The sequence below is a fragment of the Clarias gariepinus genome, chromosome 2 (genome assembly GCF_024256425.1).
Source record: "Clarias gariepinus isolate MV-2021 ecotype Netherlands chromosome 2, CGAR_prim_01v2, whole genome shotgun sequence".
Lineage (NCBI taxonomy): Eukaryota > Metazoa > Chordata > Actinopteri > Siluriformes > Clariidae > Clarias > Clarias gariepinus.
In genome coordinates, this window is record NC_071101.1 from 41,084,473 (window position 1) to 41,105,000 (window position 20,528).

Below are 20,528 nucleotides of genomic sequence, written 5' to 3' on the forward strand. Positions count from 1 at the left end.
TCTTCAAAAAAGAGAGAAAAAAAAAAGGGGGGGTGGCTGATGAGGAAATGTCTGTTTGTAGCTGCTATAATCTACCAGACGGTAATTTACAACAGGAAGTGACTCGTTTCACATTAAACGTACCAATAAATGGATTAAAAAAGTCAGACATTGTTGTTTAACACGGAATTAGACAAACTGTGGAATAAGAGGACTTGATGGTGTAGTTCCTCTTCTCGTCTGCTCTCTTTCTTTCTCTTACACACACACACACACACACACATACACACACAGAAAAGCAAAGCAATCAACAAAGACCTCACTATTGTACTTCACCCAATACTGAAGGGACTTTCCTTTTGGTACTGTGTGTGTGTGTGTGTGTGTGTGTGTGTGTGTGTATGAGACAGCAGAGGGACTTCAGAACGTGTTAAACAGCTTGTGTGTTCAACAACTGTTCATTTTGTGCCGTGAGGAGAGTGGGAGAGACGAAATGTGTTTGTGTGTGTGAGAGTGTGTGTGTGTGTGTGTATGCTTTATGAATATCTGCTTTGTATTACACTCGGAGCCTCTCTTTTTACGAGTGGACCTTCAGTGGATGTTCCCTAGCAACCCAGACTCTGCCCTGACCAATCACAGCGCGGCACTGAGACCGCCGGGCTGCGCGGGTGTCCTCCAGTCAGCGGGCAGAAGATAAACTAATCTGTCCTCGACACTTACACTTCCATGACCCATTTCCATTTTTTTTTTTTTTTTGCTGTAGTTGCCATGGAAACCGAAAGGTTTAACCTGCTTAGAAGTGGGTTACTTTAAACCGAGGAATACTACGAACCCGTCAAAGGGAAATATGTGCATGTGTGCGTCGTAGCTGCGCGGCTGTAAGTGGCGGTGAGCGTTCGCTTTCAGAAAAAAGATACAGAAAAAGTGCACAGGCACTCGTCCCACACTGTCTCAGTGAACTCATGGGTTGACTTGTGTCTCGTCTGAACTGCGAGGTGCGAGAAGTCTCACCTCACGCCTCGCACTGACGCGGCACTGAAATTCCACTCATGGATCCCCTTATTCTGAGAGAGAGAGAGAGAGAGAGAGAGAGAGAGAGAGAGAGAGAGAGAGCAAAATGTTATATCATAAGGCCCAGTGTTTGTGTGCATGAGTGCGTATGCTATTTTCCATGTGAGAGTTAAAATCGAGCCCACTGCTGAAATAGTGAAAGAGACTAAGGTAGGTGCGTGTGTGTGTTTGTGTGTGTGTGTGTGTGTGTGTGAGAGCAAGTTCTTGCATTAGCAAAAAAAAAAAAAAAAAAAACTATGAAAGATAAAGGAAGACAAACAACGATAACGTTATATAAAAAGCCACACATGGCTAGAGTTCTCTCAAGAGTGTGTGTACGTGTGTGTGTGTGTGTACGTGTGTGTGTGTGCCTGCCTGCGTAGAAGCCAGAATGATTGACATTGTAAAAGTACAAGAAAGGCAAACAGACAAAAGAGAGAGGCAAACTGTTATCATAATGCACACACATGGTCAAACTAGTTTCTTCTCACTGGGTAGCAGGAGAAAAGAAATAATAGTGAAATAATGAGAGAGAGAGAGAGAGAGAGAGAGAAAGAGAGAGAGAGAGAAGGCAACAGCAGGAGTGTGCACATCTAATGAGTGAGTAATAAGAAGTACAAGAGTCTGAAGGTCATGGAGTGCAAATTTCCTTCTCAGACACATGCACACAGACAGACAGACAGACAGACACACACACACACACACACACAAATTGACGTAAAATACAGATCGCTGTCAAGAAGCAGACCGGCTGATCTGATTAAATCCATCATAAATCAGGTGTGTGCCGTCATAGGCTACAATCACCTCTCGTAATGCATGCAGTGTTTTTGAGGATGTGGACTGTGTGAGAAGTTTGAAATTATGGAGATACTGAGTGTGTGAGTGACTGAGTGAGTGAGTAATTAAATACTGTAAGCGAGTGAGTAGGAAGTGAGAAGATAAATAAGTAAGTGAACAAATGAATAAGTGAACAACTTAGTGAGTCAATGAGTGAACAAATGACTAAACAAATGACTGAGTAACTAAATGAATGACTGAGGGTTAGGGTTAACAAATGACTGAGTAACTAAATGAATGACTAAGGGTTAGGGTTAACGAATGACTAAGTGACTAAACAAATGACTGAGTGACTGAACGAATGACTGAACAACTGACTGAATGAATGACTAAGTAACTGAACAAATGACTGAGTGACTGAACGAATGACTGAACGAATAAATGAGTGACTGAACAAATGGCTGAACAAATAAATGAGTGACTGAACAAATGACTGAATAAATGACTGAGTGATTGACAAATGACTGAACAAATACATGAGTAAACTAAAAAATTAGTGACTGAACTTATAAGAGAGTGACTGAGCGAATGACTGAATAAATGACTGCGCGAATGACTGAGTGACTGAATGAATGACTGAGTGAATGACTAAGTGATTGAATGAATGACTGAACAAATAAATAAGTAAACGAAAAAATGAGTGACTGAACGAATGACTAAACGAATAAATGAATGACTGAACGAATGACTAAATGAGTGATATGTTCAAGTGCATAAATGAGTGAATAAGTAATTAAATAATGAGTGAGTGAAGGAGTAAGTGAGCAAATGTGAGAGTAAGTAAATGAGTAAATGCATTATTGAGTTAGTGAATAAGTGAGTAAATTAATGAGTGAGTACTTAAGGGAGTAAATGGACAAGTGAGTGAGTTAGTGAATAAAAAATTAAACAAATAACTGAGTGAGTGAATAATCGTGTGAATGAGTAACTGGAAGAGCAGCTGAGTTAGTAATTAAGTGAATGGGTTAGTAAATGAGTGGGTGAGTGGATAAGTAAATAAATGAGGGAGTGACTGAGTAAGTGGATGGGTGAATGAATAAATGACTAAATGAGCAAAGGAATGCTGGAGTGAGTAAGTAAGTGAATGAACGTGTGATGAGCAAGTGAATGAGTAAGTAATTTAAACGAGTGAATAAGTAGACAATTGAGTTAGTGAATTAATGAGAAAGTAAATGTGTGACTAAACTGCTAAGTGATTGAATTAATGAGGTGGTAAGCACTAGAATGAATGACAGAAAGGGAGTGAAAGAGTAAATGAATAAGTAAGTGACTGAATTAATTAATGACTGAGTGAATAAGTGAGTAATGAATGAGTGATTAGATAGGATAGTAAATAAATGAGTGAATGAGTGCGTAATTGGATAGAATAGTAAATAAATTACTGAATGAGAGCATGAATAAATTAGTAAATGATAGAGTTAAGAAATAGGTTAGTAAATAAAAGCATGAGTGAATGCATTAGTGAGTGAGTGAGCAAATGTCTAAGATTAAATAAATGAATGAACATGTGAGTGAGTGAGTGAGTGAGGGAGTAAATGACAAAGTGAAGGAGTAAATGAGTAATTGTCTGAGAAAGCCAGTGAATAAATGAACGTGAGTAGATAAAAAAGTAAGCGAATGAGTAATGAAATGACTGACTCAATGAGTGAGTGAGTAAGTGAGTGAAGACTGAGTGAGTGGATAAATGAAAGTGAATAAGTAAACGAGTGAACTGGCGAGTGAATAAGTAAGTAAATAAATGAGGGAATAAACTAGTGAGCGAGTCAGTGAACGCTCACTTTGTCGTCCGGAGCCACGTGCCAAATGGAGAGCGTGTTCTGCTCCACATCGTTGTTGATTGACAGGTACGACGGCTGGTAGACTTTAGTCGGCTCCAGGATTAACACCTGTCATTAATACAAAAACATATTTCTCAAACAAGGTAACAGTCTTCTAGAATAAGTAATGCTATAATGATATACCACCCATGCTTTAATAGTGGACTCTGATTGGTCAGACACTTGTTAATTACACTTATATAACCTCACTGATTGGACGGTAGCTCCAAATGCAGCATCAACCAGAGGTTTACATTAAAGCACTCAGTCTGATATAATATAGTTTCTATAGCAACAGCTCATTCACAGGGATTATATGCTGGACACCATGCACAATCCATGTCCAAGAGGAGGTAAGTTAATATGGACATCCGTCCTCTCAGTTCAATTCGATCACTAGCAGGTCTTTAGCACAGATAAGTTTACACTTTCTGATTTCTCAGTAAAATCACAAGACGTGTGTTGTTGACTTTTTTTTTTTTTATGAGAGACTACACACAATTTGATAAGAGAGCAACTGTTTACTACATAAGCGGTAACAGAAACTTACATGATAATTACTCTCATTCAACCATCGTCTATACCGCTTTATCTTGTGTACAGGGTCGCGGGGTCGCTACGTAAACTTAGCCTAATCCGCATGTTTTTTGGACTGTGGGACGAGTACCCGGAGGAAACATGCAAACTCCATGTCCACAGACCCTGAGCCGAGAATCGAACCCAGACCCCTGAGGTGCAAGGTAAGGCATTTTTTAACGAATTTCAAATGATGACTTCTATTTCAGACGCAACATTAGGGGTATGCATGAAGATTTCTATGTGTGTATGTGCGTTTCGTACAGGGAAGCGAACAGATGATACATCCTTTTTGGTCGCCTCCACCAGGAAGTCCATCCAAAAATCCACTAGTTCCTGTTTAGGTCCTGGCGGGTCAGTCGAAGGTTTCTTAAAGTGCTGATAGATTAGAATCGTCTCAACTAGAGAGCAGAGGTACCTGAAATCCAAGCACACACACAAACATACACACTATCAGTTTCATTAATTTACTAATCATTTCTTTCATTATTATTATTATTATTATCACGGCATGACATATAACACAGACAGCGAGGCGAGTCCAAGTCCCCTATATATTCCTGCAGCCAAGAGAATGTGTAAAAATCCCAGGCTATCTTTATCTCTTCTGTGTCTCCCACCTGCCAAGATTTTTCCCAGGATCCTGTTAAATCTTCTCCACATTTCACTCAAATATGGGACGCTTGGCGCTTTCTAATTCTGCACTCTCTCTGTCCCCGGCTGACGTGCCTATTCCGAAAGACAACGCTGCTCAGCGATGTAGACGTGGCGACGCTGCCAATTACGGCTTTGGCTTTGTGTGTGGCAGATATATGTGCGTGTGTGTGATGAAATGTAGGGTTTGAAGCTCTTTTCCCATGATCCCTTGTGTAAATCATACGGCCGCCTGCCAAAACGTGCGTCCTAGTTTTCTTTTGTTTACACACCAGTCTTATGGGAACCAGGAAAGAGCAGGACAGTGTAAAAATAAAACAGTACGTAAGCCTGTCTGGCTTCAGATCAGGACAACATTCACTCACTCACTCATCTTTCGTCTGTAATGCTTATCCTGTGTAGAGGACTGCGGGGGGTCTGGAGTCTATCCCAGGAAACTTAGGTGGGGTACATCCTGGACGGGGTGCCAATCAATCACACACACAGGTGTAGAGCGACAGCGTTAACCACTTAGCCGCCATGCTGCCGAGCAACATTCATGCATACATAATATATACAGGTGTGTGTTTGTGTGTGCTTACATACCAGACAGGAGCTTTAAGTTTGAAGAGTTTCTCAGAGGCTTGTAAAACACGGGTGTTGTCGCAGGCTAGAATGCTCGCGCCCAGGAAAAAGCCCACATCCCAGTAACTCTGTAGCTTATCCAGGCTGCCTTTCTTTCCCAGTAGACTGCTCAACTTCACACCTTTAACACACACACACACACACACACACACCAAACTATTACAAACATATCTGTCTGATATCTCTTTCTGCAATGGAGCTAACAATTAATATTATCTCTTTCTTTCATGTTCCTTACTACAAGCTATAAAACACCCCCACACACACCCACACCCACAAACACACACACACACAGACATTACACCTGCACAACGAGGACCTGTGTGTGGAAAAGTGAAAGCGTGACTTTATTAGTGAAACAAAAAAAATAATAAAAACATGAACAAAAAATTCCCTGCTTTCTCCCCTATTTTTGTAGCTTAAACAAGCCAATGAGATTTTCCCCTAATGTGACCTCATATAAGAAGTGCTCCTCCTCTGGCTTATTGCTCAGCTCTTCTGTTCTCTGGTGGGCGTGTCTCAGCTGTAGCTCATTTACATAAACACTGAAATGGTGTGTTTGAAAGAGGAGTGAAACATCTGAAACTTATGTTAGTTTGGTAAAGAAATAGTAAAATATTGGAGCTTAAAACATATACAACAACTTAATTGTTTTATAATAAAGTGGAATTTTAGCAAATTGGTTAAAACGGAGATTTTAAGTAATGGCACCTCCTTGGTTATTTCATTTACCGAAGCAAACAAAGTAAGGAATCGAGCACAGCGATGTTATGTAGAAACAGAACTATGTGAAGAAAAAGTTAATTCTTATTTCACAGCTTGCTACATAGCGCTCTGTTACTTTGCCAAAAATTACAGAATGACATCAAATACTCTGTAAATCATTGTAACCTGATATACGCTCAGGAAAAATAAGGCAAGTATCACGTGGGTGGCAATCAGATTATTCATATTATTTCACTTTTATAAGTAAACTTTATATAAACCTTTATCACTGTAATCTAAGACTGAGGAGGAACAGGTTTTTTGAGTTCTAACTTTCCCAGAATTCTAAATATTAAATCTTAAAAGACTTTAGGACTTAGAATTATGACTTTAAACACAGAATTCTGTTTTTCTTTTCTTCTTAGAAATCTAACTTTCATCTCATAATTCTGATTTTAAATGTGGAATTCTGACTTTAAACTTAGAATTCTGACTCCCTGCACCAGAATTCTAACATTTTTCTCAAAATTCGGACTTTTTCCCCCAAAATTCTGTCTTTTTTTCTCGGAATTTCAACTTTTCGTGACTTTATTCTGAAAATAATTTTAGAATTCCGACTACTCCATGGAATTCTGACATTTTTTCTCGGATTCTGACTTGGATCACGGAATTCTGACTTAAGGCACAAGTTGGGGTACACCCTGAATGAAGTTCCAACCTAACACAGGGCACGAGCATGCAAAAAAAAAAAAAAAAAAAGAACAAAAGCAAATGCAAGGTCCCTATACACATATATATATATATATATATATATATATATATATATATATATATATACACACACACACACACACACACACACACAGACAGAGTGAAGGCAAGACCCTTAAGGTGCAAGACAACAGAGGAAAACGCAAAACCACTAAGCCACCATGGCTCTGAAAATAGTATTAGTATTTGGAAACACTTAAATTGCTCAGAGAGAGAGAGAGAGAGAGAGAGAGAGAGAGAGAGAGAGCAACTCTATCCAGTTTCCTTCATTCCACCCTTTAATTTTCTACTTTTAACCCTTTCTTTGCCCCTTCAGAACTGTCTACGTTGGCCGAATCACTTTCCTTGCTCACTTCTTCAGGCTGCTGCTGGAACAGAAGCTGCAGAACTGAGGTGGTTAATTACGCTTTTATTCCCTGACCAAATTTCACTCTGTGCAGTCACACAGTGGGCGATGATAGAGTTGACAGCTTTATTTTAAGCCCCAATGCTGGATTCTGCAATACGCCTGACAGGCTGTTCAACTTGAGTTTCAAGATTTGCAAGTGCTGTCTTCCAAAGAGACGAAGATCCCAAGAGAAACACACAAGGAAAGTGATGAAATGTCTTTGTAAGTGGCAAAATTTTAAACATTTCCATCTCAAGACCTGTTACTCCAGGAGGGGTGTTCGAGTCAAACCGAGACTTTTTATTGTGCAGAATGACAGAACAAAGTCAATTAAATTTAATTTTATTTGTACAGCGCTTGGTGGCACGGTGGTGTAGTGGTTGGCACTGTCGCCTTGCACCTCCAGGGTCCGGGTTTGATTTCCGTTTGTCCTCCCCGTGCTTGGTGGGTTTCCTCTGGGTACTCCAGTTTCCTCCCACATTCCAAAGACACATAGGTAAGGTTAATGACGTTTCCAAATTGCTCTTAGTGTGTGAATGGGTGTGTAAGTGTGTGTATGTGTGTCCCCTGCGATGGATTGGCACCCTGTCCAGGGTGTACCCTGCCTCGTGCCCTAAGCCTCCTGGGATAGGCTCCAGGCCCCCGGGACCCTAAATACAGGATAAAGTGGTATAAAGGATGAGTGAGTGAGAGTATAGAGCTTTTAACAATTGTCATTGTCGCAAAGCAGCTTTAAACAATCAAAAGAAAATGGTGGAAAAACAAGCCGAGGGCGAAGGTGGCAAGGGAAAACTCCCTGAGATGGCAATAAGAAGAAACCTTTAGAGGAATCGGACTCAACAGAGAACCCATCCTCATCTGGGTGATAACGGACAGCAGGGATTGATCTGCTGTCATACTGTGTGTTAGGAGGCTGAAAGTTCAGTATAACAGTTGATGCATTTAAGTTAATATGGAGTCCAGTGTGTTATCCAGTCCTGAACTAAGCGATTGCAGTCACGAGTCCTCAGAGAACAGCTGTCAGCATCAGCCGAGGCCAGGACCCCCAAAGTGTTCTGTTTTTATAGGACCATGGAAGACCTCATACTTTGTCCATAACACCACTTGCACATTACAGGAACTTGGCTGGGAATGACAGCTACATCCCCCCGTACAGTCCTGACCTAAACATGGTTCCAATCAGTGGTGAAACGCCGGGGTAAGTGCATTAGTGTAGCTGGAGATTATATGGAGAAATAAAGGTTGGTTTTACTCTCATAACTCACTCATTTTATTCTGTATATTCTTATAAGGGTCGCGGGGGCATGGAGCCTATGCCAGGAGACTTCAGACATGAGGCATCGAAGGGCACACACATATACACACACACACACACACACACACTACAGGCAATTTAGGAACGCCAGTTAGCTTCACCTATATGTGTGATGAAACCCACTGAGCACATCAAACATCATGCACACAGACCCGAGGCGGGAATAGAACCTGGACACAGGAGGTGCAATGCAAAATGTGGTGCTAACCACTAATCATAACATGTGTTCTGTAATTCTGCACAATCAAAAGTCCTGGTTTGACTTAAACACCCCTCTTATTTACCTTATTTATAATCAGTCATGGTGTGCCATACAAGACGTCAATCAAGCATCTACACAATTTTACATTTTTTTTTTTCACACTTTCCATGTTGTAAGTAAACAAGAGGACAATGTCTTCAACGATGTGAAAAATATTTAAATAATACCCGAGTCCTCTAAGACCTATAAATCAGTAAGAAAATATGGAATCCTCTTTCAAAGAAAAAACAAACAAACACTTGGCACAAGAACATTTCATCAGTGTGTAATACTTGTGTAATAAGCTTTGTAGCAATATTAAATTCACAGTGATGAGAGTTTCTTTTTTTTCCAACATGAATAAAAATTGATGATTAATAAACAATAAAATAATGATGTATTTTTCAGCAACGACAAGTAAACGTGTCTGGCGAACCGGGAAAGTCCACAGAAATCTGGTCTCACTAAGCAAATTAGGCATTTCTGCCTCAGGAAGTGTTGCTTTTAGGTTTGTGCTTCTTTTGTTCATCAGAAATGAATATGTTCTGAGAGCGCTTCCTGTTTTTCACGTTTCGTCAGAATGTTCTTTTTCATGTTCTGTAATCCAAGCAGTGCCGTGTTGTACATGAAGGTTACAGCAGCTAAAACATTACGAGCTTGAAGAGTACGGGGTAAAGGAATCAACTTTGGGGGGGTTCAGTGGAAATGATATCAGCCAAGCTGCACAAGTTTGATTCAGGGAATTTACTGAACCCAAATGATTTGAATGATATCATACATAACTGATGAATACATCTTAAACATGGGGTTTAATCAGCAGAACCAGTCAACTGTAGTAAACAAACGGCCTGCTGTTGTCAACCAAAGCATTCGTGTGAGTGGGTGATTGTTTCTCCTCACCAACTTTACGGAGCTCGAAGGACGAGTCGAACTGGTGACCGGCAGCCAGCAAAAGCACGGCGTAGTTTATACCCGAGTGCAGGGTCGGCTCCGATTCAAATCCTCGCCTGAACCTATTGGGGGAAAGAGAGAAAAAGAAAGAAATAAGAAAGGAAAGACAAAAAGCTAATGCCATCATTGTCTGTATTATGCAGCTATCTGTTAAATGGTTTATCCCCAAGCAGACCATTAAACCCAGTAACATAACACGCTAATGGTTAAAACTTGGCAAAAACCCATTTATTATAACCAGTGTCACTTCATCCCCTGTCTAAACAATGGAATTCATCACCAGTCATAAAAAGAGACCACAGCTGTCATGGCAGTGCTGGAATACACACGTTCACGGTCACATGTTGTTGAATCTCGTTCATGTCTCACTTAGAAATGTATTGAAGTTCCTGCTTTGCAGTCATGTCTTGTGTCATGTTTCTATTGTCTCAACAGTGTTGTGCATTTTCTAGAATTATTCCTATTCTTAGTTTACACAGTTGTTCCTGTGTTCTTGTCGTTTTTAGGCAGAAATGTCTGTACCTGCATCCGCTGTGCCTTTAATTCCTGACAACAACGCGGAGAAAAAACAATAATAATACTGAGAAACTGAAAAGCCTCCCAGTCAGGTACAAACTTTATACCTTTACAAAGTGCTGATACTGGAGACTCCTTCCATAAATAATAACCTTTTTTCCACAGAAATCTTTAATATCAATAAATAGACTACGCATGGTAAAAGTAGGGCTGTCAATATTAACGCATTAACCGTCGTGACTCGCCCTATCATCCGGAGATCGCGAGTTCGATTCCCGGGTGATGCTGTAACCTCGCGCAGCCGGAGGTCCAGAGAGCTGATTGGCCGAGCTCTCTCAGAGGGGAGGGGTGGGAGGTACTTTGTGCTCCCACATTAATCACAGCTCTACAGCCAATCAGGAGCATCTGTGAGCTCACGCAAGTGGAAGTTGGAGATAGCGCTGTCCTCCGAGTGTCACTCCGCCACCAACAGTGCGTGAGCGAGCAGTTCGAAAAGTCACAGTCGGCTGGCGTCACGTGGAAACGTGATTGTCTTCGGCCCTTCTGACTGAGTGGTAGTAATGCATGACCAAATTAGGAAGAAAATTGGGGGAAAGAAAAAGAAAAAAACACAATGTTGTGTGCTCGAGCCACCTTCAAGGGGAACTATTTTTAAAAGAATACATTAAATGGAAGACGTGGTGTCTTCTATTTAAGTGGTGGCTCAGGGGACTAAGGGTGTAGGTTATTGATTTTTCGACGAATGTGTGGATCCTTATTTGAGCCCCGCTGTCGGTGCCTCCTACACCCCATACTTCCCAGACTGCACCGGTCCCACTCGAGAGATTTTAATTTAACATTTGTGCCATATGGTGCCATTAGAGACATTACAAATCTTCATAATCTGTTTCCTCTAACCGGTATACCATGCACGTTTTTATTCCACCAACGCACGTTTATAATACAAGTAAATCTGAGTAAAATTATTATTAACCGTGATTAATAACAGACTATGACTGTGATTACCTCAAATAAAAATCTGAATCTAGTTAATCACGGTCTTAGTCTACGATTAATGTGTTTGGTTTTCAGTTTGTCTTTCAGTCGGCGCTACTGTCAGAGCTGCTGTCTAATGATCAGGTGTGAAAACATTCAATGGCACTAAGGTAGAACCTTGAAAAAGATGATTTAATTACAGATTTTACACTGCGGTATAATTAGAAAGCTGAATGTACTGAATATAATGTATGATTTTTCTGTCACATAATAATTCAAACGCTTCAACACTTCCTGTTTCTCAGCGACTTTCTGTTTTATATTACTCACCCAGTCTCGATGTGTCACATCTGTTTTCGAGCACTTGGACTGCACTGGCACGTGTTATACAGTATGAAGTGAACGTCATGCTCGTAACATGCGTATCAGACTATTCCTGGCTCGGTGCACACTGAGCAAAACAAACACAGCTTCACTCACCACTGTATGCTGCTGTCTCGGCTCGGAGTGTCGCTGAAGTGCGAGTCCTGAAACATGTCTTTATAGATGCGTCCCACCAAGCAGTAGATGTCCGAGGCCACCTGCTCTTCAGACTCCACCAGCGGCAGTATGATGTCCAGAGCTCGCTGTCTGTCCCCAGGCTGGTTCCGCCTAAAGACCGTGAAGTAGGAGGAAAAAAAAAAAAACAGAAACGTGGAATAATGAAATCATTTAATATATCAAACAGCCACAGAATTAGCATTTTGCATTAAATGCATTCAACTTAATAATTTTAATGCTGCCCGTGGGTGGATTTGCATTTGAATGGGTGAATATTAAACATTTAAGTTTAAATATACATAAAAATTAAACTGCCGTTTAAATGCTAAATGACAAATATGAAACCAGAAAAAAGAAAAACAACCGATTTTAGTCTCTGAGACATTTCCTTAATCTCTGTTTTTCACACACACACACCTGCACTCAGGGGAATTCCCAAAGATATTAACATGCAATCAGCGAGACGGAGATAAGCTATATTGGGTATTTTAAATTAAACGTTCCGATTGTACTGCTGTAAAAGCGAAACAGATGCGTTGCGTCAATGTGACATCAAGGAGATAGTTAGTAAACAGTACGGTAGGGCCGCATTGTGATGCGTAAATCAGGTCCTATATCAAGATTCATAATTAATATGTCATCTTCAGTGGAGCCTGAGAGTTCATTTGCAATAAAATGATTCCAAGTCATATTTTTAGTTTGAACTTCTTTCTTTTGCATGGTCTATTTTAGTGTTGGTTAACAGTTTTCTTAATTACCCATGATTCTGCTTGCACCAGTGGGATTGAGCCCTTGCTTCATCTCTGAGTAAACCTTGACCTCAGCAACGTACAACTCTCACAACAGGAAGTTACAACAGTAACCAACAGGTTAACATCAGAATCGCTAAGCAGCCCTAAATCATCTCAACAGACACATACAGTCCAAAACCCCGCTCCAAGCCATTTCCAAATGTTTGGGCTGTTAAAGGAGTTCCTGGGAGGCCAGGCATTTCAGGAGCAGGCAGGTGGATCATGACATGGCGTACTGAAAAATCTTTCTACTGTACCTTGTTGGTATCCAAGCACTAGTGAAACCCTGGGATAAGTGCATTAGCGTAGCAAGGGATAATATAAAGAAATAAAGTGACTTGACTTGAACACCCCTGGTAATTAACATGTTTAAAGGTGGAGTATCAGTATCAGAGGGGAATGCGAAGGCCAGATTATGAAAGCAGTCATAATGTCATGTGTTGTTTATGTCAAACATGCTGATGGAATAACAATGCTACCAGTGGACTGCAGTCTTTAACGCAGTCAAATAAGAATGAAAGAATGAACCAAGTGAATGCAGAATTTCTGGACAGAATGCATGTCAAGAAAACATGCTAACTAAAAGTTCATATTGTTTTCTTCACTACAACACCCATTTCCTTTTACTTTCACTAGCTACATTTACATTGGACCCAAATATCTGATAATAATCAGAATAAATTACTCATGCAAAACACCTCTGTCAGAACAATCTCAATCCAGCCAGAACGGAATGAAATTATGGTCAGAATGAGACGAAACCATGTAAACCATATTACTGTAAACCATTAATAGTTAATAGAATTTAAGTTTCTGGGCAGGAATTCTTTTCTTCCATTCTTTAAGAACAACTCTCTCCCACCAGTTTTTACTTCTGATTTTCAACAAAACTTCTTAGAATTCTCTCAGAAAGCTCCTATCTTAGCCTAAAAAGTCCTAGCTGGGAGTCTTAGACTAAAAGTATTTCAGGAAATTTCTCTGAGCAAGTCTGAGAAAGGAAAGTACAAAAATTTTTTATTTCAGCGAGGGGGTGTGGTCGACCCTGTGGTTAGGGATGATGCAGCAATTCAAGGACTGTGATTGGTTGATAAAAAAATCTGTAAAGGTCTTACAATGAACAGTGAAATGATAGTGTTTGTATGTAAATAAATTGTATAATTATGACTACAGGCTACTTTATGCAAAGTTTCTATTTTAGGCTAAATATGTTAATTAAAAGAGCCAAATTTCCACACGGTAGTTGCTATATTTAATTTATTACATTTATTTATCATATTGATTTTATTACTTGTGATCCATTTCAGATTAATGGAAAAAAATGATTCAGCTTTGACTAATTTACATGATTGCAGGACAGTCTGTTTAAGTTACACTTTTGGATGGTATGTAGCCAATAATCCAAAAGAGATAGAAGGTAAAAGAGTAAAACAACAAGAATAACCAAATTGGACAGAAGACCAGTGGTTACCTTTAGCTTTACGTTCAGTCTTTGGAAAATATTTTATCTTTCCGCCATTATGTCCTCTGCTATAGAAACTCTTAAGCGTCTCTTAAAAGTCCTCCTCTCTACTCTTAACAATTTTTACCTTAGGAGCTAAGATGTTTCGTAAATGAGTTTTATCTTTACTAAGATTTAGTCTAAGAAAATGTCATAATTCTAAGAATTTTCCTAGAATTTCATCACTAGGACCAACTTTTAGGCTTAAGAAGATTTGTGAATACGGACCCTGGACTTTGGCTGAAGAACAAGCACTGACTCACATTTTACACGCCATGAGTCTCTAACCAAAAATAGATAATAAACAAATTCTTGTAACCAATCACAATGCAGAATGTGGGAAATTTGTCGGAAAAGTGACCTAAGCTCAAACTTGGGGAAAAGCATGAAATCTTTAATAAGGAAGGATTTCATTTAGATTATACAAATATTGTTCATGTAAATGTAGCTACTGATTAATCAAGACTAAATGACTTGTAATACTTCGTTAAATGACTAAGCCAGCTAATATATATACACACACACACACACACATCACTGGTAATTAGTCATTACACTAAATGTTTAGTAATAACCCACAGAGGTGACGGCTTACTCTTCCTGGGTATGACAACGACGATAAATTAAGGTACTTTATTAAATTTAGGAATTTGTACTTATTGACATTGCGGTTATAACAGTTACAGCCAGTCAATGATTTATTAAAAGCTTAGCAATTAATTATACGAGGGGTGTTCAAGTGAAACTGAGAATAACTGAACATAGTTATGAGAGTTAAAAAAAACTACCTTTATGTCTCTATATAATCCCCTGCTACACTTATGCGGTTCAACAAGATGACTGGTAGTCGGAAAAAAAGTCAGAAAAGCAAAGACTAGAGAAACTGAGAAATTAGCCAGAAGGTAGAAAGAAAGTGTAAGAGACACCAGCTGGACGAATACGGAAATAAAGGGAGAGAATGTGCAAAAGAACAACTAGAAAGACAAAAAAGAAAATACAACAACGAGAAAGATGTTCGGAAGAATAAATGCCAAGAGGAAAAAAAAAACTGATTGAAAGAGTCTTTAAACAGATCATCCTACTTGTGCACCTACACAAACACACACACACACACACACACACGTCGATATTCTCGCATCAATAGCTCGGTAAAACACTGATAAAGTCAATACCCTCTATTACAAATTCTCTGTCATCGCCATGGGCTTGCACTTCCTCACATCTCCCCTGTGACACACACATGAGTCATTCGATATGTCTGGCTCCGAGACGTGTCACGATAAACCGTCCCCAGGGCGACAATTACCAGAGAATTTCATGTCCCCCTGCGAGCTCGAATCCCCCTGACTGCCTCTTTTCACATGGCGAATAAGTACAATTAAATATCTTATCATGTAACAAGCTTCTGTTTGGCTCGAGTGGAGGAAATTGCTGTAATGCTGTGGAAAATTGGACGTGTAATAAAACAATAAAACAACAAACAAAAATAATAAATGCTGATCTACGCACCAGTCATGTTTGTATTATTGGCGAGGGCACACCACTGCAATGCTTTTATAAATAAATATAACACATGCAAATGAACAGGGAAGCCTGTGAATAATAGTGTATGAAGGAAAGCTGTTCTAACACACACACGCACGCACACACACGCACGCACACGCACGCACACATATATCACCTGTTTAGAGCGAAGGCATAGTGGAATTTGACATGAGGGTTGGCAATGGGGTCAAATGTTGGTAGCTTCTCTAGAGTCTCAACCAGCTTCACAATGGACTCATAATCCTACAAACAGAAAAAGCAAAAAGTTCACTTACAAACAAAATTTAATTATTTCTAATTGAAAAGAAAAAAGAAAAAAAAACATTATTTAACTTAACACTGTAACACCCCTGGAGAGGACATCTTGGACAATCCAAACATCATACATCCGATATATAGTGCAATTTGGTATCATTCAATGCTGTAGGCTCTGGAGACCATTTACAAACTCTTATAATTAAAAACAAGATTTGCATAAGCAAAAATTATTTCAATTGAATGGCAATTTTCACCAAACCGTAATCACGGTGGCTTGTACTGGTTAGTCCTGTCCTCTTGTACCTCCAGGTCCTGGGATGGATTCCCACCTCAGGCCTGTGTGCATGGAGTTTGCAGGTTCTCCCCGTGCTTTTCCTTCTGGTACTCTGGTTTCCTCCCACACTCCAAAGACATGCAGTCTAGGCCAATTGGCGTTCCCAAATTGTCCACAGTGTGTGAATATGCATGTGAATGTTGACCGAGGTCCTACCACAGTTGTACTAATGGGAATAAATACAATGGTCACCATTGGCCTGCACAGACCCTAGTTGGACAACAGAGGTTCTTAGATGTTGTTGTTGGTCTTTCGGACCATCCGGTCCACACATACAAGCTTGGCACAGGTTTTTACACCGGATGCTCTTCCTGACGTAACCCTCCCATTTTATCAGGGCTTGGGACCGGCACTGCATCCAGAGGCTGGGGTTCGGGCACTGGCTGGGAATCGAACCTGGGCCTTCCGCATGGCAGGTAAAACACCTACTACTGAGACACCAGTGCCCAAACCAGAGGTTCCTAGATAGATGGATGGATAGATGGATGGATGGATGGATGGATGGATGGATGGATGGATGGATGGATGGATGGATGGATGGGATAACCACCACATCTGGCTTGACTGAATACAAATTTTAGAGTTCTTCATAAACCTTTCTCCTGACGGATCATCCGTGAGTTTCGTTTTATTAAAATGCTCTGAGAGATGGTTATTTCATTCCCACCACTCTGCATTATTAATAAAACCCTCCAGTATCATACCCTTCAGCTGCTGCACAGCACGAAACCATTCAAACCAATATGAATAATTCAGTCATAATATACCTTTATAATATGCCATATGATATTAATATTATTTATTGATGAGCTGACAGGTGCAGCATTTGACATAGATTGCTTAATAGTATCTAACGTTGCTTAGATTGGACTTCGTCATGGTCGGAATTTAGCCTATTGGGTTTTGTTTGTTTCTGAGATACGTCATTTTCTTTATACTGAACTGGACAGACTTTTATTACATTTTAGAGCAGAGTGTTTTGTACTCTTTACATTTAGTTACACTGAACTAAACTGTTTCAAATCGCCTTAACTGTATGTAACTCCAGGGAAATGACCACATTTACATTGGACTAAGGTTTCCTCAATACACACTGCAGAAAATATTAGCAACTTAGGGTTGCTCAGGGTGTGAGTAACTGATCGGAAGGTCGGCGGTTCGAACCTCAGCCCTGCCAGGTTGCCGTTGTTGGGCCCTTGAGCAAGGCCATTAAACCTGTCTCCAGGGTTATGGGCTGCAGGAGTGCCGTATAATGGCTGACCCTGCGTTTTAACCCCAGCCTATTAACAAGAAACTGGGATATGCAAAGAATTAAGAATTTCACAGTGCAGGAATGTGAATGTAAGGAGTAAATGCTGTACCCCGGTTCAACCGAACTATGGCCATGCCCATTGGACTAAAATGTGTTTTATTTAAGTAAAGACTATGCAGAAATGGCTCAAACTGAGCCAAATGCTGAGTTGTTGATCAAATGGGCAGGGGTCCAATCCTTGCCAGGCCTGGTTCATCGCTCTTGGGCTCTTAACCGCAACTGTTCACATGGTTGATCACGATATCAGCTGATAGACACTCCATGTTGTCCAATTGCTGCTGGATGCGCCCCAACTCTGCTGCGAGCTCCGCCCCTGTGTACAGCACCGTGCTTTGCGGATCTCGTTCAGGATGGTTTCCCGAAAGTTGAGATTCAGTGCCGGTCCCGAGCCCATGGAAATTGGGTGGGTTGGCATCAGTAAGGGTACCGGTCATAAACCTGTGCCAGATCTTGTGGATTAAAAGATCTGATGTGATGACTAGAATAAAGGAATAAAAATCTGGACTGTGCCTTGTATTTCCAACCACTGTTCATCTTGGTTCATCTCCACATGATTGCACTACATTACACTACAGCCTACTATGTGTCCCTGCATTAAATCTCGCTCTGATGTTATCTACTGACATTGCTCTTGTGCTTCACTGGACTGTCCCTCCCCTCCATATGACTTGACCATGTCTACATGCATTAGACAGATATACGGTCTAACTTAGGTTAGATTGTGTTTCCTTTTAGGAGACAGGAAACCAGAAGCGAGTCCATGAAGACTCAGGGCTTATTAAACATTCATGCTCATTTCAATTCAGAGAAACTTGACTCCTCCTGCACTTGTCCTGTCCTCAGTGGGTATTTTGAGTTCTGATTTAAAGGGTGGCCTGTACATGTTACTAAAATTACTATTGACTATTTGATAAACCTGGCAGCCAGAATTCATTTTAAAGGTTACACCTTAGCAGTGTGTAATAAATATCTCGGATGCAGGCCAACAGAACAGCTTCAATACACACTGGTATTGATTCTATTAGTGCACCATTTGTCCAAAAGATATTCCCTCATTTGGGGGTTTGATAATGGTGGTGGAGAGTGCTGTCTAAAATCCCCCATGGGTGTTCTGATGGCTTGACAACTGGTTAGTCTATAGACCATGATTTTATGGTCTCATTGACATATTGATTAGAGACGAGTCAGGGTTGTATTAGAAGACACCACTTCCATCAGGAAAGATCTTTTTTTTTTTTCAGAGGATACGGGTAATCAGTCAGAAGAACTTTGCATTGTTTGTAAATGGACCCAAAGCATGGAGGCAAAATGCCATGAAGTAACCTCCTGTCTTTACTGATAACGATTTAAAATGGGAGAAAGATTTACTAATGGTTTGGAGAAACTTGATGATCTCACCTGTATGTCTCTGTACGATAAGAGCAGGTTGATCACAATGTCAGCTGACAAACATTCCACATTGTCCAATCTCTGCTGGATCCGCCCCAACTCTGCTGCGAGCTCCGCCCCCGTGTACAGCTCCCGCGCTTTACGGATCTCGTTCAGAATGGTCTCCCGGAAGTACTGGCTGTAAAGACACACCACATTCACGCGACATGTGTTATAGTGTTTAACAGAGATGCTTTCTATCATTCTTGCTATTTGGTGCTGATGCAATGGTGCTTTTTGACTAACAGTGATGGGAAGACAAAGACTCTAAGTTGGCTGGGAATCCTCCAGGACCATCTGGAATCAAGGGTCTGAATAGGATTTGCACTTAATGTCATAACAAGCAATCTTCGAGTCAATGCAGACAATGCTAATCTTCGAGTCCATTATACAACAGTTAGTTCCAACCGAGCAATCCGATTGGACGAGTGCCGATAATAGATGTTAACAGCACCATATGCATCAGTCCACATCACAGATGTTCTAATAACTGTTAAATACACTAACTGTCGGTCAGCAGCATCAACACAGTGGGAAAGTGCTCGTCCTGTCTATATTATGCTGTAGCCTCCCGCAGCCGGGGGCCTGAAGAGAGCTGATTGGCTGGGCTCTCTCAGAGGGGAGGGATTTAAGACATGTTGCGCTCTCACAACAACTACAGAAAGTAGATGATAACGCTGTCCTCCGAGTGTGTTACACTTCCCCAATGGTGCATGAGTGAGCAGTTCCAAAAGATGCGGTTGGCTGATGTCACGTGGTTCATAGGAAACACTTGATAGTCTTCAGGCCTCCCTGACTGGGAGTAGTAGCCTTGATGGGGGAGTTGTGGGGGGAATTGGACATAAATAAATTAGGGAGAAAATCTGGAAAAACTATTTAAAAAAAAATGAACTGAAACTTTGAAAGAAATTTGTCTCGGCATACGAAGCATCTTCGGTATACGAGCGAGCAAACTGAGCCGAACTGAACACAAGCTAAGTTGCGCGTACGTCTGGAAGCCATTCAAAACTTGTTTGCGTTTGTGGAAAGCCAAGCAAAGTAAGTTTGCTTTTTTTGTGACAAATAGCTGTATGCCCTAGCACACTAGCTTTTTATATTTAACAATATTTGCGATTTACAGGACTGTCCAGTGGTTTATTCTCCTCACCTTTTGGCTACCTAGAACCAGTAAGAGTTTAAAACTACTGTACAACTGTCGGTCACTAACGCGGTTTCTTATTTTCTCCAGTTGTGGAAGGATACGTGTTGGTGGAACAAAGTAACTGATTAAAGAAACAAACAAATCATAGTCTGCTGATGATATATGGTGTTTGTGGAACAGTTCTATAAAAGCTCTATCACACTCGTGGTTTTTTGGATATCGGACTCCTTCTTGTGCGAGATCACTTAATTACTCTTCCTGAATCACCAAGAACTTCTT

General features: G+C 40.5%; 1 protein-coding gene across 1 annotated transcript in view; it reads right to left on the reverse strand.

Annotated features, from left to right (window-relative positions):
- Positions 1 to 20,528, reverse strand: part of map3k5 (mitogen-activated protein kinase kinase kinase 5) — a 65,172-nt gene that overhangs the window by 16,542 nt on the left and 28,102 nt on the right. The window contains exons 5-12 of the mRNA XM_053477878.1: positions 19,079 to 19,247; positions 15,913 to 16,019; positions 11,883 to 12,053; positions 9,861 to 9,973; positions 5,502 to 5,661; positions 4,527 to 4,680; positions 3,648 to 3,755; positions 991 to 1,043 (exon numbers count right to left, since the gene is read on the reverse strand). Coding sequence (XP_053333853.1) covers positions 991 to 1,043; positions 3,648 to 3,755; positions 4,527 to 4,680; positions 5,502 to 5,661; positions 9,861 to 9,973; positions 11,883 to 12,053; positions 15,913 to 16,019; positions 19,079 to 19,247 — 1,035 coding nt within the window. The remainder of the gene's footprint in view (positions 1 to 990; positions 1,044 to 3,647; positions 3,756 to 4,526; positions 4,681 to 5,501; positions 5,662 to 9,860; positions 9,974 to 11,882; positions 12,054 to 15,912; positions 16,020 to 19,078; positions 19,248 to 20,528) is intronic.